General features: G+C 37.9%; 1 protein-coding gene across 2 annotated transcripts in view; it reads left to right on the forward strand.

Annotated features, from left to right (window-relative positions):
* The window catches only part of MYH11 (myosin heavy chain 11), a gene marked incomplete at both ends in the record, with an annotated part of 49,332 nt that overhangs the window by 11,393 nt on the left and 12,730 nt on the right, over positions 1 to 25,209 (forward strand). The window contains 23 exons of one of the 2 annotated variants that reach the window (XM_079543034.1): positions 1,363 to 1,390; positions 7,532 to 7,634; positions 9,377 to 9,397; positions 11,424 to 11,516; positions 12,276 to 12,339; positions 14,245 to 14,343; positions 15,110 to 15,253; positions 16,579 to 16,674; positions 17,049 to 17,167; positions 17,337 to 17,489; positions 17,935 to 18,108; positions 18,301 to 18,474; positions 18,966 to 19,080; positions 19,899 to 20,092; positions 20,232 to 20,353; positions 20,468 to 20,537; positions 20,677 to 20,837; positions 21,702 to 21,810; positions 22,547 to 22,678; positions 22,963 to 23,169; positions 23,562 to 23,699; positions 24,306 to 24,429; positions 24,877 to 25,048. In XM_079543034.1, coding sequence (XP_079399160.1) covers positions 1,363 to 1,390; positions 7,532 to 7,634; positions 9,377 to 9,397; positions 11,424 to 11,516; positions 12,276 to 12,339; positions 14,245 to 14,343; positions 15,110 to 15,253; positions 16,579 to 16,674; positions 17,049 to 17,167; positions 17,337 to 17,489; positions 17,935 to 18,108; positions 18,301 to 18,474; positions 18,966 to 19,080; positions 19,899 to 20,092; positions 20,232 to 20,353; positions 20,468 to 20,537; positions 20,677 to 20,837; positions 21,702 to 21,810; positions 22,547 to 22,678; positions 22,963 to 23,169; positions 23,562 to 23,699; positions 24,306 to 24,429; positions 24,877 to 25,048 — 2,812 coding nt within the window. The remainder of the gene's footprint in view (positions 1 to 1,362; positions 1,391 to 7,531; positions 7,635 to 9,376; positions 9,398 to 11,423; positions 11,517 to 12,275; positions 12,340 to 14,244; positions 14,344 to 15,109; positions 15,254 to 16,578; positions 16,675 to 17,048; positions 17,168 to 17,336; positions 17,490 to 17,934; positions 18,109 to 18,300; positions 18,475 to 18,965; positions 19,081 to 19,898; positions 20,093 to 20,231; positions 20,354 to 20,467; positions 20,538 to 20,676; positions 20,838 to 21,701; positions 21,811 to 22,546; positions 22,679 to 22,962; positions 23,170 to 23,561; positions 23,700 to 24,305; positions 24,430 to 24,876; positions 25,049 to 25,209) is intronic. The other variant, XM_079543035.1, reaches the window with a different exon arrangement.

Here is a 25,209-nt window from a genome sequence, read left to right on the forward strand (position 1 = left end):
TTTCTACAGTCTGTAGAAGGCAGTTTGATGCAGCCTCTTGCAAAGAAGGGCCAGTTTCAATGCCATGGAAGTTGCTCATAGCCTTAATCAAGTCTACTTGCAAATATGTCCAAGGATGGAGACACCACACCTTTCTATATAACCTCCTCTGGTGCTGAACATTTCCAATTTTAAAAAAGGGTTCTACTTCAGAACTGATCACAGCAAATATGCTAAATACACATCTTGCCATAGAGGCCAAATTGTAAAGCCTATCAGTATCACAGACTTTTCTGGAAGTCTTCTTTCAGTGGAGCTTTGGGAAATACGTTAGTGTTATGGAGCACATTATGAAACCTCAGTGTGTGTTCACTATCACAGCCTAAAATCCTGAGATCAGCCTTTTGGTAGAAAATTCTGTGCAAAAGTTCTGAAGGTAAAGAGAAATTCCAACTCCAAATACATTAAAAAGGGAGATACGTGACAAGATGTGCTTCTAAACCATGCTGCAACATTATGGTGTATTGAACTGCAGCACAGAAACCTCTTACATGCCTTACACAGTACAAATAGAGATTTTGGCCCACCTTTTTATAAATTTTCATCCAATATATGTTTGACAATTCTGTTCATGGTAAAGCATGAAGAATACTTACGTTCTTGTTGATATGCTGTTGTAAAAAAATGTATCTTGTTTTTCCTCAATCTTGAGGATACCTCACAGACAGAAGGATATGTCTTGAAAAAAAAGGCATTTCTAAATCTGAAATGAAATAGAGAGAAAAGAGCATTCAAGGTGGATGTGGCTCTGGGAGCAGCCTGGTCTGGTGGTTGGTGACCCTGCACATAGCAGGGGGGTTGAAACTAGATGATTATTGTGGTTCTTTTCAACCCAGGCCATTCTATGATTCTGTGATTCTATTTGGACTGCTGTGCTTTCAAAATCTAATGACCACCATAAAATGTCTTAGTTTTTGATGCCTTATCTGTCCAGACTTTGTCTGAAGTGGGCTGCTAGCCATATTTCATAAGCATAATAACAACTCAAGTTTCAGACTTGAAATTATCAATTATAATCTTCTTATAGGGAGTCTGATCCTTTTGCTGTCCTCATTATAGTTCATCTCTCACAGAATTTACAACAAATATTTTTGAACTCCTAACCTTTTGTTCATTTTTTTGGTACAAAATATTTCCATTAGAGATCCTTATTTAAATATGATGGCAAATTAAATAAGATGTGAACCCTGTACTTTTGACTAATTGTGAATTGTCAGGTTTTGAAAGGTCTAGATTGCTCAATGTAAGTCATTATAAATATAAGTACTTCTGACAGGACTTAGCTATTTTCCCTAAGTAATGGATTTTTTTCTTTATTCACAGACCGAGAAGACCAATCTATCCTGTGCACGTAAGTAAACTGTTGTTTTGTTACATCTCAATATTACAATGTCATTCCTTACGCAGAATCAATTCAAATTCTGGTGGAACTGATATATTCTCACCTTCAAAGAGCTTGATCTGCAGTCCCAGTAGAAGATTTGCTTGTTGACAAAATAAGAAGCAATATCAGTGCCCTAATATGTGTTCAATGCACAGTTCTCAGTTTAAACTGACTTTGAATTCAGAGTTTACTACAAGAAGTTGGGGACTGTAGTTGTAGATTAAGAGGTCCCTTAAGGAAACTGAGAAAACTGAGGAACATGGAGAATTCTGGGTATTAACTGAACTGCTTTTCATTCCTGCCCGTCAGCAGCCTGCTGTCATATCCTCAATCCGTTGTCATTTTAAGAAATTGATCTTTTCTGTTCATGTGATTTTGGGCTGTTTGCATATTGTGTAGCTGCAGCAGCCAAGGCTTGGCAGTTCCATGTGGCACAGCCCACCTGGAAGCCTGTGTGCAAAGCCATGGAGCGTTGGCTAAGTGCACACTGCACTATGGGAAGCTTTCTGCAGTCTTCATGTAATTGCTTTAGGCAATAGCAAAACACCAACGAAGCCAGCCCTGTTCTGTAAGCCTTGACTGTTCTGAGTCCTGGCTTGCTGACGTTTTCCTCTTTGAATTCTGACCTGCCATCAGTGCCAGATGTTGTGGGGGCAATTAGTGTAGCAGGGGTCAGATGGTGATTTTATTGCAATAAGCTTTGCTGTGTGTGACATACTGCTCCCCAACATCCCCTTGGTTTATCATTCCTACCGATTTTTGCAAAACACTCAGACTGTTCAATTGGATGGGGATCTTCTATGTAACCTTCAGCTTTAACGACAATCACATTCCTCTATGGCTTATCAGTTGGTTTTATTTACTTGAGTGCTATTGAAGACGCTTTTGACATAATTTGATGTTTGTTGCATTACACATCTTCCAGTTTTCCTGAAAAAAGGTAACATTCAATTCATGTAAAAACAAATAATTGTTTGCAGAAGATGGCATGCATAGTATTGATAGCAGGATTATACCGTAATGCTGTAGTCAGTCACAGATTGCAAATACATGTCATAGTTCCAAACTGAACTGGTTTGGGGAGGTTATCCATAAAAATGTGGCTACTGCCTATTTTTTTTAGAAAACAGTGCTCCTGACCACCAGCCATACAGGCACTGGTGAGTGCAGTGCTGGCTGGAACAAATTCATCATGCAAGAAGTAGACAATATATTCCGTACCACAAAGACTAGCATAGCTCTGACCTTTCATAAACAGATTTCACTTACATGCAAGTATATCAGTCACGAATCTGTCCACATATGCATGAAAACCAAAACAAATCTAAAATCAATGCAGTGTTGGAATAAAAATTGACCATCACTTTCTTCCCCAGATGAAACACGTCATGGTAATGGAGTCTAATTTAAACTGTGCATTTTGTCCTTCTATTCCTGCACCTTACTTTATTATTGTATCAGTAACACTTCAGATCTTTTAATCTTGGAATATTAAGATTTATTTTATTTTCAGGAAATTTCTTTTGCAATTCAATTCCTTTTTGCTTATAAAAAATCTCTTTTTTCCTCTTCTTTCATGTCTTTTTCCATTTCAATTTCTTTTTTTTTCCACTTCTGATGGCTACAAAATATATTGAATATGAATACTTTTTTTTCCCTTCACCTGGGAGCTGAAAACATAAAGCATTTCACACCACTAAAACATAAAATAAAGAGAATGAAATGTCTTTCCCATCTGGAAAACAATCTAGTTTAGAATAGCTGCTGCATGTTGGATTGGCATCATGACCCATAGCTTGAAAAATTCCTCTCACTGGTTTTTTAAATCAAGATTATTTAAGCTAAAATCAATATACACAGCTTTAATTACTAGTAGTTTATCCTATGTTTTGGCCTTATTTCTCTGTACAGAAACAAGAAAGTTCACTTAGCTTTCAGCTTCAAGTACAATCAGTTCACAGTATTTTATAATTACTAAAAATTCCAAGAGATTATCTTTTTGCCTAAAATATAGACCAAGAACTGAAGAACTCATGGCAATGATCACCTGGGATCTTTTCTTTCCATAGCTATAGACTCAAACTTTCAAACTTTCCACCTAAATTGTGAAAAATGTAGCTGTAAGGATTCATATAGAAATAGTTGGGGATGCTGCCAAGAGCTCATCTACTTTTTCTTTAATGCATGCATTTAGATTGATTAGCTTCTATCAAAATGTACAGAGCAGGGTAGTGTTTGCACTTTATTTGGTACAACAAAAGACAAAATTTTGGGTTAGGCAGGGACCATCCTTTACCCTCCCTTTTGGGGCAAACTCTCCAGAGCCTCACTTGGCTTCATTACCTCCACCTGTTTTCTCTCCTGATAATGTCAGGAAGCAGTCACCCAAGACATCTTCTGAACTGCGAAGTCTTGTTAGGCAAAGCCTCCTCTGCAAGAGAGCTAAACTCTTCTCTTTCCCAGCACACTAAATCTCAAAGGCTGGAGCTGGCAAGCAATGCTGTCTGGCCTCTCTCCCGCGTGGTTATCTTGTGCAGCTTTAGACCTGGGGTGGAGCTTGGTGCCGAACCAGCTCAGTCTTTTGAGATTTTTTTGTAAATAAACTTAGTGGGATCAGCGGGCTGGCTTCTGAGCGAGGTCTTTGGGGATTCAGCTGGTCTAGGACAAAGATTTTCATTATCTTTGCACATCTCATACTTCAGGATGAAGCCTGCCAAGCTCTAATGTGATTTGGAGCACCTCATTGACTGCTGTGTTCACAGAGGCTTCCCGCAGTGCCAGAGTAGCCAGATTAAGGGATGTGTGAATGGTCAATTTTTGTGGTTCATTGCTTGCTGAAACAAATCCTGCTGTTACTTTTTAGATGTTTCCAAAAGTGGAATTAAGCTAAGTCTCATATCATAATATTAATACAGAAAGCTTTCAAGTTTTCAACAAAAAGTCCAGTTTTTTAACTACTCTTTCCCCAAACATGCAGCAGTCTTAGTTACACCCCAGCTACACCCCAGGTTTACCCCACACCAATGCAGTCAGCTTCCCACTCTCACCTTGTGCTAATTTGGAAACCTATTCAAACTGAGATAATTTTCATTTAAGGTGAAAGCAATAGAGTTGTGGAGGATTCAATAGCACTATGTAAGTGGGCTTTTGTGCTTTAAATCAGTTACTGAGTTACTAAACAAAAACAAAAACAAAAAACAAAACAAAAATCTGGGCAAGAAATGAAGGAGGAATAAATGTAAAATATGTCACACAATGAGAGAGCATTGTTTCATGCTTTTCTTTTTGCGTAGCACGCCTATAAGCCTAGCATATCTTTTCACTCTGGGAAAACAAGGCAGATTCTCAGGATGAAAATATGTACTAAGTACTGCTGTTGGACTATCACAGCTGTGCAACAGTTACTGCTTTTCCTCTCTTTGATTTTGCATTGCCCACCTGAGCTGGGTGAAAAGAAGTGCACTGGCAATAAATGCGCTGCTTCTAAGAATGGCAGCAATAAGAATGATTTGAGATACTTCAGTTAAACAGATGATCTCTCTGCTCCCCAAAAAACTTAGGATAGAGGTAATAGACTTTGTACAGTGCACTCCTCACTTGGAACATGATTCGGGCTGCAGATTGAGGAACATAAACAACCAGAAGATGCCTCCTGAGAGGAACCCCACTGTGTGTATGGTCCATGCTGTAAACATGATGCTTGCAAGAATCAGGCCCTTATTTAACAGTTGAGTCATTGAGACTAAAGAGAGCATGCAGATTTAAAACAGATGGGATTCTTCATACCACCTCACAGTAAAACTTGTTTCTGCCATCCTAGAAACGATGGTACTTCAAGAAAGATGCTGAGAAAAAAAAGCAGCATGACCAGTTCTGCTGCAGCTCAATAGTTCTGGGAAAAGTTTAATTCACCTATGAAATCAACTGAGTCACATGCTCTCCTCCTCCTAGATATTTCCCCTTGTAAGCTTCTTTATGTTTAAAGGCACTGAACCTAATTCAGCTATTCCTCTTAATTAATTACTCTTCAAACACATTGGATTCTATCACTGAGATGAAGTCTAGACCTTGTCATGCAGCTCTGCTGGATCCTTCAGCGTAATGTTGTTTAATGAGTACTTGTTTATCAGACTTGTGTATTGTTAGGGACATTTAGGAGTAAACACGATACTTCATTACTTATTTTTTTTTCATCCTTATTGCTGTGAGATCATGTCTGTTTTCCATTTCATGCTGAAACAGTTCCATTTCATGTTGAAGAATTTGTTGTTGTCCACTTCAAAAGGAATTTAAAAGCTCAAGAAGAATAGCTGCAGAAAATAGAAAACTGTGCAGGAGCAAAGAGTTAAGGAAAGCAAGCACAGAACAAAATGTTAAGTAACTAAAGCATTACAGTATGGTAGGATAATTACAAGGAAAATGATGCCTTATATGGTAATACTCACAGGCATTCAGGGAAAAGCCAAATGATGGGCACCATTGCCCTGGGAGAAAGGAAATGCAATTCATGTAGTGATGAACTACAAATAACCTTTAATAAAATAGAATAGCTCAAAGCCTACAGTTTGTTTGAAGAATGCTTTTATTTTTTTCCAAAGTATCAGAGATGCAAGGTAGATTTATTTGAAAACTTTGTACGCATATGTCTTCAAATTGGTGTGCTTGGTTTGGAATTGTTCCCAGAACACTTAATTTTTATCAATAAAACATGGAAATGTTTTAGCACTGAAGTCCAGGGCAGGGATGGATCCAAACTCTAAACTGTGCAAATTAACCCAGGTCTTGTGAAAAGGAACCGTCTCAATTATTTCTGGTTAAAACTCTAAACGTTCCTCATCATGATGTGCATCAGACAGAAATTGTTTCTGACTTCCTAAGGTTTAATCAATGTCATCACAATTTAAAAGTTCTTCCCAGCATTTACTCATATTTTTTTATGTCCATTTTTCACCAGTCCCTTGGTAGGAAAAATTAACTCCTCTATTTCCTAATTAGGAAAAGAAGCACAACTGCAGTGGATCCAGCTAAACAGACTCAGTTTCAAAGAGCTGACAAATATCTGTGGGACTTTTACATGTATTGTTCTTTTAAATTTTAAATTCATTTTAATTTAAATCCAAAGGCACAGAGGTTTGACTTCCATGTAGACTGTTGTCCTCACAGCACTAGCTTGACAGAGTCAGAGGAGCTAAATTACTACATTACTACATCCACACCCACTTTCATGCCCTTCTTGACTGCTGATACAGGGCAATATAAAAACATTCTAGTCCGTATCATCATCAGAGTCAAAGGTATCTAGCAGAACTGAGATGATAAAATGTGACAAAGAGGGAAGAGTAGGCTGGAAATGTTCTTACTTCTGAGTAAAGACTGTAAATCTGGGTCCTTGTTCCTGTACTTTGAAAACTAGCATTTTACTTTATGAGAAGATTTGGAAGATGTAAATAAATTTAACCATGGAAGTCCTCTGGAAGGTGGAAAGTTACCACTGCATTCCTGCTTCTCAAGAGACAGAGCACAGCCAGGATGGCAGTTCTGCTGGTCAGAAATGTCCCCATATGAGATGTTCCTGCTACCCTGTTAGCAGGGATGCCTCCAGCAGTGCCAGCTCTGGTCCCATTGAATTCATGGAAAGTTTGAACTTAGAGGTCATATAAGGCAGTATAGTTCCCTTATACTCCAGCATTGATATAACTTGCTTTAATGCCAGAATTTCCATAGAGAAAACTACTGTATTTTTGTTGATAGCTTTTCTTATTCTTGTACCACATTATAGTTAATGTTTTTTGTTGTTGTTGTTCTTTAAGTATGAGCAGACTCCCTGCCAGCCTCAGTTCTCATGAATGTTCAGGCACTGCCATAAAAAATGTTTTACAATTGCCTTAAATGGCCCAGTGTCCAGTCAAAACACGAATGGGACAGAGATACATCTCTGATACTGCGTTCTTTGCATGCTAAAGTCAGGTGGAATCAGAGAGACTGTGTTCTGGGATATTTACAGAGCCAGGCAGACTCCAGTCTTGTTTTTATACATGACGTACATCGTATGGCAGAAAGAGCTCACCAGTTACCTAGCTTTTTTTGTGTTATTTTCTTTCCCCTCAGAGGTGAATCTGGCGCTGGCAAGACAGAGAACACCAAAAAGGTCATTCAGTACCTGGCCGTTGTTGCTTCATCACATAAGGGCAAAAAGGACACCAGCATCACTGTGAGTGAGCTCTTCTGTATTCAACTCTCCTTTTTGACTATTGGGACTGTATTGAGCTTATTGCTAACAGCAATTCAACGTTTGTGGCTTGCCAAATAGTTGACATATTAAGAGTACACAATTAGGTCACAGCTCTGTGTTTATGGAAAAAAAAATCTTTTGTTTGACATCCTCTTAGGCATCAAATCAGAATGCTCTTTGTTAGAAGAGAAATATTCATAGCTTTCTATATGCATAGCACCTATTTATATCATAACATGAAAGACTTAAGTTCTGCAAGGGCTGGGGTCCTTATTCTACCCTTGGCCCCTGGAAAATAAGAAGTTTGGAAAAGCTTTTAATTAAAATATTATCCTTATATTACAACACAAACACAAAAAATGTATAACAACTTTTAAATTCCTAAAGTATTGATCACTTTTGTTAGCAGGCATATTTTCTTGCAAGGTAGCTAAGAGTTCCAAAATATATCCTATTACTTCTTTTTGCTCCTTTGACACAGGAACATGTTGGAAGGCAGATTTTAAATAAAGTACTTTCTTCAAAATTTGTAATAACCTTACCTTAGTGATTAAAGTCCATCATTTTGCTCTGAACTGTAATATTAGCTTATGTCGACGCAGTTCTCTGAGATATTGGTATGGCTGAAGCTCTCACCTGTCTGCTGTTTTCATTGATGTAACTCTAGGTCCTAAGTCATTTCCAGCCCTTTTTATGCTACTCAAATACTCCTGGAAAAAATAAATAAATAAATAAATAAAATAAAGTAGCAATTTACTTTTATGACAAAAAAAGCTTAATTAAGGAAGAGATGTCAGTGTGTCCCAAGTGCAAGTCTGAGTGAAAAATAAGGAATTAGTAGCATAGTGCAAAACAAAGTAAAAGCCTCACAACCACACTTGTGCTGGGTCTTGTCTGTGCTATATGCCTACGTATAGAAAACTCCAAAGCACTGCCTTGCCTCTTCCACCGTGAATAACTGTTGTACTTCAGGGAAGGGGAAGAAGTAGATGTCCCCCCGGGGCAGTACTTTCTAGAAATCTATGATTCAAGCTGTTGGAAACAGCCCAATATCAAAGGCATGGTTTTTCTTTGTTGAATGTTTATGGAAAAAAAAGCTTATTTCATCCAACTGAGTCCTTCTCAGTGGCTGGGGGAAATGAACTTGTGGTTTCAGGGCCATTCCACTGAGTATGTAACTGTAGTTGCAGCTCGCTCCTCCAGGGAATTACATGAGTCTCAGGATTAAACTGGCTCCAAGACAGGCGCAAAGGCAAATATCCACCAGATGAAGGTTGAGAGAAAGTCTAAATTGTTCTATAATGTGTTGACAAGTGGTAATTCAGTGCCTAGGGCTACTGACACTGCAATTTCAGTCATTAAAAAAATAATCAATAGCAAAATGCCTCCACTGCACCAGAGAAGAGCTGGGGATTTACCATAAAAATATCTGTTCCTGCCTGGTCCTGGGAGACTGACCTGGGACTGAATCCAAATCCCATTCCTTTACTTCAGGTCTTTTTTTTCTTTCTTTTTCTTTTTTTAAATTCAGTTAAACTACTCCAATACACTACTTGTATTTGTACTCTTGGTATGTCTGCAATAGATTGTTTTTCTTTGTTTTTCTGGTTTATTTGCATGGAAACTGTGTATTGGTTATTTTAATACAGGAAAAACGATAAAAATGTCTGTGTAATGGAAATGATACTGACACTTGTTTTATACCACATTATTCAATACAGCAAGGTCCATCTTTTTCTTACGTGAGTAACTTAGACTGTTTGATGTGTGTTTAAGGCACTGAGTGTAGATCTGCATGCTATTGTTGCACCTCAAAAAATTTAAGAGATTTTGTTGAAATATGTTGTATGATATGATGAAAAGCAACAATAGCGCCAAATGCTCTCACAAATCAACCCTAACTGTGTCAGGCTCCATGATGAAGAATGAGGTCTGACACAGGCAGGGTCATCTCTCAAATATCACTCTCTTCTATATGTGTGTGTTTAAATTGCCATAGTTTGAATGAAATTTCCCACGATCCTGAAAGAGTCACTCAGCCTGAAATTGAGCAATGCGATTTCTGAATGAAAATATCTAAATGTTTTCCGTACTTCAGGTTGAACTTTCTAGGACTGTTGTGAAATAATTCCTAAAAACTCACGGTGTTGATTGTTTGGCTGCATGCTTTCCATTTGATATTGCTTTCAATTTTACATTTTCATGTAACTGTTGAGGACTGTTCACATCCGCAAAGGTTAGCATGCTCCTAGCTTGCTGCTGTAATGTGTAACAGAGCAGTTCCCACTGCAGCGTGTGTCTGCAGGTATGTTATGGCAGTTTGTAACAGGCCCTCGTGGGCCCTCCTGCACTGTGGTGTGCCATCCAGCATATCAGTACTTTGGGAATATAGGCAGGTTTGCTGGCATATACTGTTCGTTTGTGTGCCAGGCAATTTTTTGTATTATCCTTTTTCCCCCATTCTGATTGCTGGTTCTCAGACCAGCTATGACAAAGTGTTGCCCCTTAATTTATTTATTATTCATTTGACAAGCTCTCTGACAAAACTAAATTCATTGCTGACCCAAAGAACTCCATGGAGTTCAGTGGACTTTCTTCATGCCCTAGCTCTCCAAACATCTGTACTCTTGGGAAGGTCCTCGTTCTGTCATTTGTAGATAAGTTTAGTCATTTGTTAAGAAACTCTTGGTTTTTTATTATATTTTTGAGGTAACTCTCATCATTCCCATATAAATCACGAGAAATTCAGAAACGGTTATTCAGAAGGTTATCAGTTTTGCACCCTAATTGGGAAGAAATGTCATTTTCCAAATTGTTGCCTCTGGATTCAACTTAAATATTGACTCATTTTTATATTAGAATGATTTAAATGGTATCATATTATCCATCAAGGACTTTTTTCTGATGTTATTCAGCATGAGTTATTTAAAATGGGGCATGCTACTGTAAAGTAGTCCACAAGTATGGTGAGAAGAAGCAAATGTGAAAGTAATTTTATAGCACAGAGCTAAATGAAAAGTTAAAAAAAAACTGTCAAACCATCTTAGTAAGCAAAGACTTTTTCAGCTTCACTAGTTTGTTTATAAATAGGAGTATTAAATGCATGCTCATTTCATTGCATGATGTGTTTCCACTAGCAATTACCAAGCACAATTAACAACATAATAAAAGGTTTGTGTGTTTGCATGAGAATTCATTATCTTAGTTTGAAATAAATCAATGCACTTCCATTTTTTAACTTAAATAGCCTTGCATGGATCATTATTAATAGACTTGGTGAAATCTGCTTTGTAGCTTTGTGCTGCATTACATTAAAATGATTCCCGGCAAGTTATTCTAATTACATCGTCATTTGCTAGCAAAGGATCTCGATAAACTAACTTGAAAAAGATATGCTAGAGGTTCCTTTAAGAAAATCTTTTTAAAAATGACATTAAACTGAATATATATATATATATATATGATTTGTCACTGAATGACCCTCTTACTAAGAAAGACCAGTCATGATGCTAAACAGATTAATAGACTTTGATCTGCCACAGGCAACTGGGCTGGAAAAGGGTCATGTACACAGGACAGCACTTGACTGCACAAATATATAAACAGAGATTAACAGGGAATGAAAACAAATCCACAAGCAGTGCAGTCTTCAACAAAAAAGTTAGAGGCTTAAATTATCTTTCTCCACATTTTTCTCCAGCGTACATGAACTGTTTTTAAATAACTAATTATGAAGTTCAGGGTTAACTGAGTCTGAATGAATTTTAGGGTGAGCTGGAAAAACAGCTTCTACAGGCAAATCCTATTCTTGAAGCTTTTGGAAATGCCAAAACTGTGAAGAATGACAACTCCTCCAGATTCGTAAGTAGGAGAAATACATTTGGGTCTACACTGTGGGGCGGTACACCATTCTTTAAATCAGTGTACAAAGAATCACCCTCTTTCTTTCAGTACTTCTCTCTAAAAAGCTTCTCTAAAGCAATCCCTTTGAATTACTGTTTAGAACTTCTCTCTGAAATAGGAATTTGGCCTTTAACAGGACTAAAAGTCAATCTCAGACTTGACAGTACCATTGTTCTGTCACAGTTTATCGGTCTGTGTGTGGCCTTGCAAAGTCAACTACTGCTCCAGGACATATCATCATCCTCTAGAAATTTGAAAAGAAAATCTGTACTTCCTTTTTCTTTGCACCACTGTTGAGCATGCATCTTGTTGGAAGGCATTCCTGTCATTTAGCAAGAGTTGTTAATGACTTAAATGAAAGACTACAAGAGAAAAAGCATCTCACATGGATTCACATTAGAGTAACAGTAGATGGGAGCTGTAACTACTTGATGTTACTTTTTGTTGGGAGTGCTGGCAGATGTTCTTTTTCCCTGCAGGCCCTTCACTCCTACCTCTGCTGACTCTCTGCAGAGGTATCCCTCAGATCTAATACTACTCCCACATTGATCATTGTCAGAGTTCATTTCAGCCTGGTTGTCCTCGCAGGAGGGAATCGAGCATGATACTCTTAAGATGATGATGTACATGTCTCACTGAACAGCCTACATGCTAATGTTGTAAAACCCCACATAACCTAAAAGAACAGACCAATCTAGGTCTTCTTTTCCTTCACAGGGCAAATTTATCCGCATCAACTTTGATGTGACAGGCTACATTGTCGGAGCAAACATAGAGACTTGTATCCTTTTCTGTGAACAGCACTGGAAGCTAACTAGGGTTAGCAGAAGGAAGAAAGATAAACAAGCTGCACTGCATGTCTAAGAAAGGCAAATATTGCTGAGGCTGGTATAAACAAAGATGGAGGGAAGTGGCTCCATTTATGCTGGTACCAGATTCTCAGTTTGTCTTACTCTTGTGCTTACATTTTCAGATCTCCTTTTTCATCTATAGAAAAGTGTGCTATTCTCCACATCTAGCTTCAGAAAGTGGAGGAGATTGATTTGTGGTTGAGGTTGCATGTGATCTTGAAAGCTATGCAGTTGTTTTGTTTCACATCACAGGTACAATCCTGCATGGGTCAATCCAGTTCCCTGTCATCTACATTTCCAAATATAAAAAGATTTGAAACTTTCCTGTTTCTCATCAGTGCTGTTATAGAATATTTGGGGGGAGGGGGAAGAAAAAAAAAAGACTGAGAATGTGGCATTATCCCTACAGTTTATCCAGGAGCTCAGAGGATGTTTCCCATTTCTCATGCCCAGGTTTGGTATTCCTGCAAAAATTATGTATGCTGCACAGGGATAGATGGATTCCAATAAAAAGTGCGGAGAATAACCTGCTGAGGGAGAATTCCATACGATAATACAGCTTAGTAGTTTATGTCTGCAGCATAAATGCTCATCTCAATAAAAGTGATATACTTGTCCCTACCCCTCTAAGAACTTGATAGCAGGAAAAATAAAAGAGAGAGGAAAAGCCAAATAACATGGTGCAGCCAGAAGAGCTGTCTTTGGATGCTCTGTAGTTCCTCTCCTTTTGTGAAACTGAAGGACAGTTTACCTGAACCTGCCTTGATCTTTGCATGTTTTGTTAAATCACCATGGTCAGAAATTACTAATCTGGGAACTTGCATAACTGAAGTGAAGCAAATATTTTGCTGTTGCTGATGTCCCATATGGCATCAAGCAGTAGATATTTTCAGAGAACTTGACTGCTCTGGGAACTAAATACTGACCTGGTCATTGAAATGACATACCTAGAGCTATATATCATTGGCTCTGATGTGGGTTTTTTCCAGGAATAAAGTACAAGTATTTCAGAGAAATTAAACTTAGATTGACTTTACTTGGCAAGTACTGATGCCTCTTCCCAGGGTTATGTTTATGAGATAGTGTATAAATGGGCATGTAGCTAAATTCCTCAGTGCTGCATTGCTCATCTTTGCAAAGAGAAGCTGCTTGCTCCAATAAATGAGGAGAAATTAACATACAGCTAAAAGAAGGATCTTATCTGTTGAATGTAACATCAAACAACAAACAGTTTAGCTTTCTGCACATATTTTGAGAAGTGACCCACACAGAAAAAATGGGCTTTATTTTTTCAGGTCTTATCTGAATTTTTATCTATAGTGTTATATCATTTGAAGTGTACATCAGCTACTGATGTCAAAATACTTAACGCTGCTGCCAACTACATTTTTAGTGTTTTAGTCAGAAAAGTAGACAATAAATAAAGTTTGCTTTTATTGCTTCTATAGCTACAATATTGGCCTCAAAAAAGTTTTTAGGAGCCCCACCCTATGATAAAAGAATCATATTTGTGAAATTGTGAAAGTGAAGTAAATGTTCTGAATACCATTGTTATATGTTTAACTTTAGAAGCATGTATGACTATTGCAGAGCTTACTATCATGATTACCAGCTTTTATCATACAGTGTGAGGTAGGAAATTCATCTACTCCTCATGGTGATAATTAAACCAGTACTAGTGATCTCAACACAAACTTAGAACCAAATTCATGTTAGATAAGCTCATGGCAAAAAATTTAAGCAATGCTATTAGTGGCTCTGAGACTGAAGGCACAATTATGGAAGGACCAGAATATGTTTGTTTGTTTGTTTGTTTTAACATACTTGACAAACAGATTTGCTTGAAAAATCCCGTGCTATTCGTCAGGCCAAAGATGAGCGAACATTTCATATCTTTTACTATTTGATTGCTGGAGCTTCTGAACAAATGAGAAGTAAGTCACTTGCTAATGATCTCATTGAACAGCATGAAGAATAGCTTACCTATGTGATTTATCTTAATATCTTAAAGAGAATGTTATTCAATTCTTTTGATAAATAAACAGTTCTTTAGCCATAGAAAGTAATTCTCTTAAATGAACTGTAAAAAAGTTTCAACTTGTTGTCTGTTTAAGCCAGGTGGTTTACAGTTTATTATTTTTCAATTGACAGCAGATATAAACTCATTGATCTTGAATGATATCAAGATGAACAAAGAGGAGTTGTGTATTATTTTTTACACACACACACAAAAACGGGGGTTCCAAATATAATTATTGGCTAGCAGTTTCACAATCAAGAGAATATCTTTCTCATAGCTCATGTTTACACTGTGAAACTCATAGTTTCATAACGTCGTGGTGAAAAGTGGATAAAAAAATAGGAATTCAATATAACATCAATTGGAACATCATGGCTTCAATACAACATTTTTCCATACATGACTGACTGAAAGAATGTATAAAGCAATAGATAACTTTACATTTTCCCTAATATTTATGCTAAGAATCTGTTGCTGGCCATTGTACGGAACTTAAGAGTTTTTTGGTTTGGACCCCTTTTGTTGTTACCTGGTTCCATTCTTACTATTATTCAGTATGAATGTGCAGGTCTAGTGGGGCAAGAAGAGGGAGAGAATTTTGACTAGGTTACATACAGAAGTAAATGTAATATTTATGTCATTAAGCTGACACACTTACACTTTTCTTCTTTGTCTGTTAGATGATCTGCTGCTGGAAGGCTTCAACAACTATACCTTTCTATCTAATGGTCACGTTCCTATTCCTGCTCAACAAGATGATGAGATGTTCCAGGAGACCGTGGAAGCCATGAGAATTATGGGCTTTACTGAGGAGGAACAGACAGGTGAGAACTGTTAGCAAGATCGTACTCTGCAAGTAATAATATAGACAGATCCAAATGCACTGCAGTTCATTCTGTCCAGAATGACCACTTCGCAAAATAAACATATGAATGTAGAATCTTACTTCACATAATTTTTAAATGAGTGGATCAGGCTCAAATTCTGTGATTCTCTGAAATAACTCATACTTTTGTCCACTGTTCCAGAGAAAAAGAAAATAAACATGAACAAACAACTAAGCTACCTTGAAAATGTGGGCCTGCCACAGGCATCAAACTAACCACCATTTACCCCTCACAGTTCCGGGGAGATGTAGGGTTTTGTCTGGTGCTCACCAGCGTACATCAGCATGGCTGCAGCCGCCATGCCTCAAGTGACACCTGGTGGCAGAAACTGTGTCACGCCGTCACTCCAGCCTTCGAGCAGCTTTGTCAGCCAGAGCTGATTTCTGTTACCTTTCCCGTCTGCATCAGTGCCCGAGGGTTCTAAGAAAAAAAATGCTTTGCCTTGCAGAACAGTAGTACAAATCTGTCTTGGTAAAGTTAGATTATGGTACTGACAAAAACTGCTTCGTTCTACAGCCAGAACACATGCATTGGTGTTGATAGCAGCACTATCCATGACATCAAAATGACTTGTATTGCTGTCTGAACCCCTTTCATTTCATGATTTAAAATACAAGCCCATTGGGACAGTATTGTTCTCCTGTATGAGTCTACCAAATGAACAAAATGACCTCTCTGGATTAATATGACCTCATCTGTAACACAGCAGCAGATTTTACTACCTGAGGTTAAAAGGCATGAAATTTCTCTACATTTTAAGAGTTAAGTGTTAATAAATTACTGTTTTGTACTCACGCTAATCCTGTGAATATTTGTACACTATTCATTTGCGTGAATGAACAGCCACATACTGCACAGCCAGAGCTTTGGAATTGCCACTTGTTCTTAAAGCTGTTGGAAACTCATTGATATGTTTGATTTTAAAAACAGAGATAGAGATTCTCAAATGACCGAGCATAGGCCACTCTGACTGAGAGATGAATTCCCAAGATTTGGATGTCTACCTGGGGATGCAGCACATTTTGCAGATGCTGGCGTTCCCTTAGTGGCCCATTTATTCAATTGCACTGATTATTTGAGCTGCACTTCTGCAAGCTCTCAAACTATTGCAGCTTATAGCTGTCTTTTATAGCAAATCTAGATCTTTCCATGGAAGTATAGACTACCAAAGGCCACACAATGAACTTTCATTATTGTAGAGAATGAAGTTTTCAAAATGTGTCCATTCCATTCCTCACTTATACTGTCTGCTTATCTTACAGCTATATTGAGAGTTGTTTCGTCTGTCCTACAGCTGGGCAATATTGTCTTCAAGAAGGAGAGAAACACTGATCAAGCTTCTATGCCTGACAATACTGGTATGATTTGTCCCTTTAAAAAGTCAGTTAACATTAAGAAAGTAATAAAATAGCAGCTGAGGAAGCACTCTTTATCAAGATTTTAAACTGTTAATGTGTATATGCTTCACAGGTCTTAAAAGATATGCCATACTTAGAATGAGTTCAATATTCATTACCTTTTTTGGTAATCTTGAATCCGTAAATTGATCATCAGTGAATTCCTTGGTTGTATCACAAATAATACTTTTACAGCAAGTGGCATCTCTTGCATGTACAACAGAGGAGCTTTTAAGGAAGATAAACTACATTACATAATTGTTGATTTGCTTGTATTCACACTAAGAGAAAATTCAATCTGAAATATAAAATATAATATCACTTTTTTATTCTAGCTGCTCAAAAAGTTTGTCACCTGATGGGGATTAATGTGACTGATTTCACAAGATCTATTCTAACCCCAAGGATCAAAGTAGGACGAGATGTTGTTCAGAAAGCTCAGACCAAAGAGCAGGTACCTACTTGCAGTCTGCTCTGCTCTCCTGGAGTTATTTTCCCTTTCTTCTTTTCGTTCTTACATCACATCTAAAGGGAATCTGTTTTCTTTCTCTCTTTGCATTATCCTTACTTAAATTAGCAGTTAATTTGATTTGTTCTTTTACTTAGAATTTTCTTTCTTTCAGGCTGACTTTGCCATAGAGGCTTTGGCCAAAGCAAAATTTGAACGTCTTTTCCGTTGGATTCTAACTCGTGTAAACAAAGCTCTTGATAAAACTAAACGACAAGGAGCTTCTTTCTTGGGGATCCTTGATATTGCTGGATTTGAGATTTTTGAGGTATGTGCTGTGGGACACAAATTGGTTAAACTCCTTGTTGTCATCATGCTGTAGTTCGGAATGCAAGATAACAAATATCTAAATTCAGAACCACATAAACAATTTGATTCTCTCAAGCTGGATGGCATTACATGGCCAAGACAACCCACAGGACTATTCTACTTGGAAGGGCTGGGAACTGGCAGCATCACTGCTGGGCTTCTGGGGGGACTCTGTATTTAGAACCAAGGTCTGGTCTTTATGGTTTATTGGACAGGTCCCAGTTTTCAGATTTACTACATGTGATCTTACTGTAAATTTGCCTTAAAATACAAAAATATGGATCCTTTGAATTACAGTAATCTTTAAAAAATTAGAATATAGCAATTTTTATCTTGACATTTACGATGCCTCTTTTAGGTGTCTTTCTAACATCAGAAATACAATTCTTTTGTCCTCTTCACAGATCAATTCCTTTGAGCAGCTGTGCATCAATTACACTAATGAGAAACTTCAGCAGCTTTTCAACCACACAATGTTTATATTGGAGCAAGAGGAATATCAACGTGAGGGCATTGAATGGAATTTCATTGACTTTGGCCTTGACCTGCAACCTTGCATTGAGCTAATTGAAAGACCGGTAAGTTTGTATTTGTATAGATGGGATACTATGTAGGTTTCATCAGGATCCATTACGTATCAATATGAGAAGCATTTAAGATATTTCAGATTGTTGTTGCCTGGGACGATGAGTAACAAAGCAAAAAGAAGGTGGTGTTCTTTCTTTGTCTCCGGCTTTCATTATACTGATCTGGTATTGCTCATGTTGCAGACCAACCCGCCAGGTGTCCTAGCTCTGCTGGATGAGGAGTGCTGGTTCCCCAAAGCTACTGACACTTCCTTTGTGGAGAAACTAATTCAAGAACAAGGCAACCATCCCAAATTCCAGAAGTCCAAACAACTCAAGGATAAAACTGAGTTCTGCATACTGCACTATGCAGGAAAGGTATGAGAGAGACAGCCACACTGACTTACAGAACTTTGTTTCTTTTTTACTGTTTGACCAACAATGAATCAATCTTGTTCTCCCATTGATAGGGATGGCTTTAGTTATATAACGTATATATTAAGGGCTTCAATTACAAAAGATGGGGAATAAGAATCGCACAACATTCATGGCTGTGCTAAGCTCACATGAAAACAAAAATAACCAGCACTGCGGTTTTGAATATCCAAGTAACTTGGATTCCTCTCTAGCAAACAGATTTTTAAAGGCATAGTGGTTCCTCTGCAAGTCTGCCATGGTATGTCTGCAAAAAAAATCTCTTTAGATGGAAGTACATGCAAGAACAAGTATTCAACTCAGCTCTCAACTATAGAAAGCTTTTCAAATCTTACTAGTTTTTAGATTATTTTATGTTAGAACAGTGCCCTGTGTTCTTGGCTCTGCCATATTTCTGGCAAAACAGATTTTTGACCCAGCATTGTTTTCTGTAGGTTACCTACAATGCAAGCGCCTGGCTGACAAAGAACATGGATCCACTAAATGACAATGTGACTTCTCTGCTGAACCAGTCTTCAGACAAATTTGTGGCAGACCTTTGGAAAGACGGTATGAATCACAACTCTAAACCATTAATGTGGTTTAAAGGGAGAAACTTGTACTAGAACTGTTCTGCCAGCTCTCCCTTAGGAGAGTGGGCAACAAGCGTGAAATTGATAAGAGTGGAAGAGATTGATCTAAGAGACAAGACTCTTTTCTAAATAGTTATGAAAAGCATATTAGATAGCTAAATACTATCAAAATAATTTCCTTACTTAATATTATTCAGCAACGCAATAAAAAATATTCATTATGCTACTATAATGTTATGGAAGATATCAGACAGCTCACTTAATACACTGTCACTGCTGTTATGAAAGACTGTGTGCAGTCCTTAACTTACATGTTCCTCTCCCAAAAAAATTCTACTACAATTCTCTTCACCAAAGTTTTATCTCAAATAAACTCAACCAGAAGAATATCTGTATGTATAGAAAACACTGCATTTGTTTAAAAATTTTCCATGGATCTTGAAGATGCATACTACATGATACATACTTAATGGTTGTCACACATTGTGACACAACCTACTAGTAGGGATACTTTGCAGGACTGTCCTTGTAGAGCAGCCATAAAATACGTGCTGTGCATTCAATTGTTCCATTCTTCCACTAGTTAACAAAAACCCTTATTTTTGAGTTAGACAGAAGTAGGCTATTTACCCAGAAATATCTTCTAATGCTTTCATTAGCATGCTTCAATTGCATCAAAAGTATTTTAGTCCTCTTCTGGAAGGTGCACTTTAGCAATGGCAGTGAAAAGTGTAACGCGAGGTGAAGACAATTTATACAAGCATTCCCACTCACATGTTCTTTTTTATATTGCAGTGGATCGTATTGTTGGTCTAGACCAGATGGCCAAGATGACTGAAAGTTCACTGCCTAGCTCTTCCAAAACCAAAAAAGGCATGTTCCGTACTGTGGGCCAACTCTATAAGGAGCAGCTGACTAAACTGATGACCACCTTAAGGAATACCAATCCCAACTTTGTCCGCTGCATCATTCCAAATCATGAAAAAAGGGTAAATATCAAACGTCAGACTCTTGGCACACTATTAGCGCACACTGCAGAACTGAAAGATGTCTTCAAACGTAGATATGTGCTAGCAACATCTTTGCAAATTTCTACTGTGCTAAAGATACTTTTTGTTTCCTTTTCAGGCTGGCAAACTTGATGCCCATTTAGTGCTGGAGCAGTTGCGCTGCAATGGTGTCTTGGAAGGTATTCGCATCTGCCGGCAAGGGTTCCCCAACAGGATTGTCTTCCAGGAATTCCGTCAGCGGTAGGAATCCCTTGCTCAGTCCTTACGTAGGGTTTAAAAGGGCTTGTATACTGTTTGCCTGTACAAAATAATCTAACATTTTTCCACCTCTCTAACATTTGTGTCTTCTGGCAGATATGAAATTCTTGCTGCAAATGCTATTCCTAAAGGATTCATGGATGGGAAGCAGGCTTGCATACTGATGGTAAGGAAAACAACTTTGATCCTATTGATAATCAGATCTATATCTCTTATATAAAAACTGTTGGGAATGAAAAGAATGATAATTTTTAATATTCTAAACTTCAGCACTGGAATTAACAAATGTCCCTGTTTCCCTCCAGATCAAAGCACTGGAACTTGATCCCAACTTGTACAGAATTGGACAGAGTAAAATCTTCTTCAGAACTGGTGTTCTGGCACACCTGGAAGAAGAGAGAGACCTGAAGATCACAGACGTCATTATTGCCTTCCAGGCTCAGTGCCGAGGCTACCTGGCCAGAAAGTAAGAATATGTACTAACAAAAAATATATATTTGGCAGTGGGTTATCTACAGTAGCTTTAGTTCTCTGCATAACAAACTGAAGATATTCAGACGTTTTATTATTAGCTAGTTTTGCTAGTATTGCTTTACAATTCAACTTGTGTTTCAGTGTTTACCTAAAAGAACTCATTTCTTGCCCAGAAGTAGCTTACTAGTATAGTTACAGAGAAGCAATTACATTGTGAGGCTACTTAAACTCTCCATACAGGAAGCATTCTAGGCAACAACCCATCATTTAAACACATTTCTACTAGTAGGACAAGGTGTATTATAGCCTACAAATGGAACCTTTTGCACTGTTGCAATATAAATAGCAGTACCACTGGCATTTGTAAAACAAAACATGATTTCTTACGCAGTTAGAGCATGAAGCACTGGAGTCACTTGGCACACTCTCAGTTAATACATATCACCAAACTATTAACAGCAATAGCCTTTTTCTGCACACTATCAAGGCTTTCAAAATTGATGATCAAATAAATTTAAACATAACAGGTTTCAATAGAGATAACCAGTGTGTGCTCTCAATGCCCATATACTTCATATCCAGAACTATTGGCACAAACCGAAAAGTATGCATATTTACTGAGCACAAAAAGAAACAAACAAACCAAAAAAACCCCCAAAGACTAAATAAAATACTGGAAATCTAAACAGATCTAAACACTTTTTCTTGAGAAAGCAGAGGTACTGTTTAAGTGACAAAAGAACTTGTGCAGATTTCTCAAATCAGCAGGGTCTCATGCCATGGCTTTGCTTAATATGTTTGTCTTACAATCTATATTCTCAGACTAAACAAATTTGCTTTGTGCTTCTTATCACAGGGCCTTTGCCAAGAGACAGCAACAGCTGACTGCAATGAAGGTTATCCAAAGAAACTGTGCTGCTTACCTGAAGCTGAGGAACTGGCAATGGTGGAGACTGTTCACCAAAGTGAGTAACTGCTGTCTGTGAATCTCAGCTTTACAAAAGTAATGGACTGCACAAGATAACAAGTCATGTCAGGCACACTCCCTGCTCAGCTCATCACAGATGACAGCAAGGGCTTCATTAGCTTCACAGAACTTTGGATTAAAAGACACTCTGGATATTCTTATAACACTTAACTTTAAAGTTAGTTTTATCTTGGGATGAAAAACTAATTAAGCGGAGATCTACGTAAAATTTAGTATGACTATTTTAGTTGCCCAAAATGAAATAATTTCACACAAATTGATAATTAGAACAAGAACCAGAATGTTGTGAAACGCGCGGTAATGTGGACTCAGGAGTTCCCTAACTTCCTTCTAGCCACTCTAACAATTTAAGTGTTTTCCCAGTGAGTGGAGAGGCTTGGTTGTTATTCGCAAGAATGGCTTTCTATGCAGCAGTTACAGCCTCTGTACATTCTCTGTGCACAAAACCAGCCTTCTAGTCTTTCAGCAAGTGATACTACTGGAACTAGAGGTGCTCACAAGATTTCAAGAATGAATGCAGAAATGGTTATGAATGCTGCCAGGGCTTGCTGGTTTAAAGATGTTTACGCCAAGTGTGGTTAGACATTATTTGCCAACTACCTGAACGGCAGCAGGTAGTGCTACCACCAGCACCAGTCATCCTGACACCATTAAGTGCTGTATTCAGTAAAATAAGTTGCTGGTATGATTCTTAATTTTCTTTTTGTTTTCAGGTGAAACCATTGCTACAGGTCACCCGCCAAGAGGAAGAAATGCAGGCCAAGGATGAAGAATTGCAAAGAACTAAGGAAAGACAACAGAAAGCAGAGGCTGAACTGAAGGAACTGGAGCAGAAACACACCCAGGTGACTGACAGATCTAAGCCTCTCCGAAATATTAGCCACTCTCTTACAGTTTCCAGAAGCTATTAGGATAAAGAGGTCTGTTTTCTTTGTACTTACCATTGTATTCATAGCAATGGTCCAGAACAAAAGTTCAGTGCAAACTCCCAGTAACTTCCGCAGAAGCCTGGTATCTGCAGAAAGACTTGTGGTACAGCTACCTATGTGTATATCATGACTAGTAGAAAGACTCTGTGGGGACAACTTGCAACCTAAATTTTAACTGCCTATACATTTCATCTCCATAGCTTTGTGAAGAGAAGAACCTCCTTCAGGAGAAACTTCAGGCAGAAACTGAACTGTATGCTGAAGCTGAAGAGATGAGAGTCCGTTTAGCTGCAAAAAAGCAAGAGCTGGAAGAGATTCTGCATGAGATGGAGGCCAGAATTGAGGAAGAGGAGGAACGCAGCCAACAGTTGCAGGCAGAGAAGAAAAAGATGCAACAACAAATGCTGGTAAGGAAGCATAAGCAACAAACAGACACAGTAACTTGTATCTCAGAGAACAGCAGGAGATAGGACCTGAGGTTTGCCAATGAAAGACCCTGCTATGCAGCCCTTAGTAGAATGTGTTTAATGCCACTGAAGTAGTAACAAACAGATTTATGCTCTTTCATCCAGAATTCTTTATATATCATCTTTCTCTACCCCAATTTTAAATTATTTTCTGTAAAAAAGACTGTTTCAGTAAATCTTTCTAAGTCAAAAAGTATTACAGATAGTCTACTTCTTAGTAAAAACAACCAACTCTGTAACATACCCCACATAGACTGACAAACATTATGCATTGCCTGTAATTTAAATTGTATTTTATTTCCAGAATTCATGATTTCTTTTTCCCTTCAAAGGACCTGGAGGAACAGCTGGAAGAAGAAGAAGCTGCGAGACAGAAACTGCAACTTGAAAAAGTTACAGCAGATGGCAAGATAAAGAAAATGGAAGATGACATTCTTATCATGGAAGATCAGAATAACAAGCTAACAAAGGTAAGCATCGTGGGCCCATTTTCTTACTTTGCGAAAATAGTCCAGGATGAGAGAAAATCTCTTTAGTTAGATGAGGAAAGGGTATACTTCTGATTATTGAGTTTCATGTGTAAACATTTACCAGACCAGCAGGCCAGCCTGTACTGAGTAAGTTTCTGATAAGTAAGTTTCCATGCTTTCTTGAATAATTCAGAATTGTGAAAAATACTAGTATTGAGATCCTCTGTGGTGACAGTATCTTAAAGAAAATCCCCACAATAGTCAAGCACAGTCATTGGAACATGTTTGGTTGAAAAGCTAAGATTTCATGATTAAAATTGGAAATAAACATGTATTCAAGTACTTCTTGAAGGGGACACTCCTCTGAATATGCTCTTCACTTACCAGCCAAAGTGGGTGTAAGATTCTAATAACAGCTGATTAAAGAACATGGGAAATTTCAATACTGCTTTCCAGCCCCTCTGTACTCAACAAATTGAAACGTACTGCTACAATCTCACAGTATCCAAAGACAGTATACTGGACATTTTTTATTTGGTATAGAGATGCTTCATGATAACCGATGACAGACACTTCTGTTAACAAAACTATTTTACTCTTCTTCAGGAAAGAAAACTCCTTGAGGAAAGAGTAAGTGACCTAACAACAAATCTTGCTGAAGAGGAAGAAAAAGCCAAAAATCTTACAAAGCTAAAGAACAAACATGAATCTATGATTTCAGAACTGGAAGGTAATATGAACAATGATGCTTTATGTCAGATATTTGCTTTGGTACATATAAAAAATAAACAACAATAAAACCCTACAGAGAATCTGGAGCAAACTTCTAAAAACTATGTGTTATCCACTTTCATATGCTGAAACCATTTTGTGAATGACAATCTCTGAAACCCCAAGATGCATAAACCATAGATAGCTTTTCTTTATACACATAAATAGTAGAGGAGTGGAATTTGGGGGAAAAAAGTGTTTCTGGAGAAATATAAATATATATATTTTTAGTGGCTGGAAATAAGTGATGATAGCAAAGTTTTGCATGTTGCTTCAGAAAGACAGTAACTTGCACTTAAATATATAGCCTCACTGAAGACCAGAACATTTCTGCATCCAAGTTCAAGATCAGATGAAAGCTCCTTGCACAAGCCCACTCTCATGACCCAAATCTTTACTTTTTCAGTGCGACTGAAAAAGGAAGAGAAGACCAGACAAGAACTGGAGAAAACAAAGAGGAAGTTAGAAGGAGAGTCAAGTGATCTGCATGAGCAAATTGCAGAGCTCCAGGCACAAATTGCTGAGCTGAAGGCACAGCTAGCCAAAAAGGAGGAAGAGCTGCAGGCTGCTCTAGCCAGGTATTTGCTCCTGAATCTGCATACAAGTTAAAAATCCCAGGCTGAAACACATATCTCTTTCCAGACACTGAGTACATCCTGCCTGACTTTCTGCTGAAGATACTTACGCTATTGTTTTTTCATAAACAACCTTATGCCCAGACAGCAATGAAAACACTTCT

Source organism: Tetrao urogallus, assembly GCF_951394365.1.
Source record: "Tetrao urogallus genome assembly, chromosome: 15".
NCBI classification, from domain to species: domain Eukaryota; kingdom Metazoa; phylum Chordata; class Aves; order Galliformes; family Phasianidae; genus Tetrao; species Tetrao urogallus.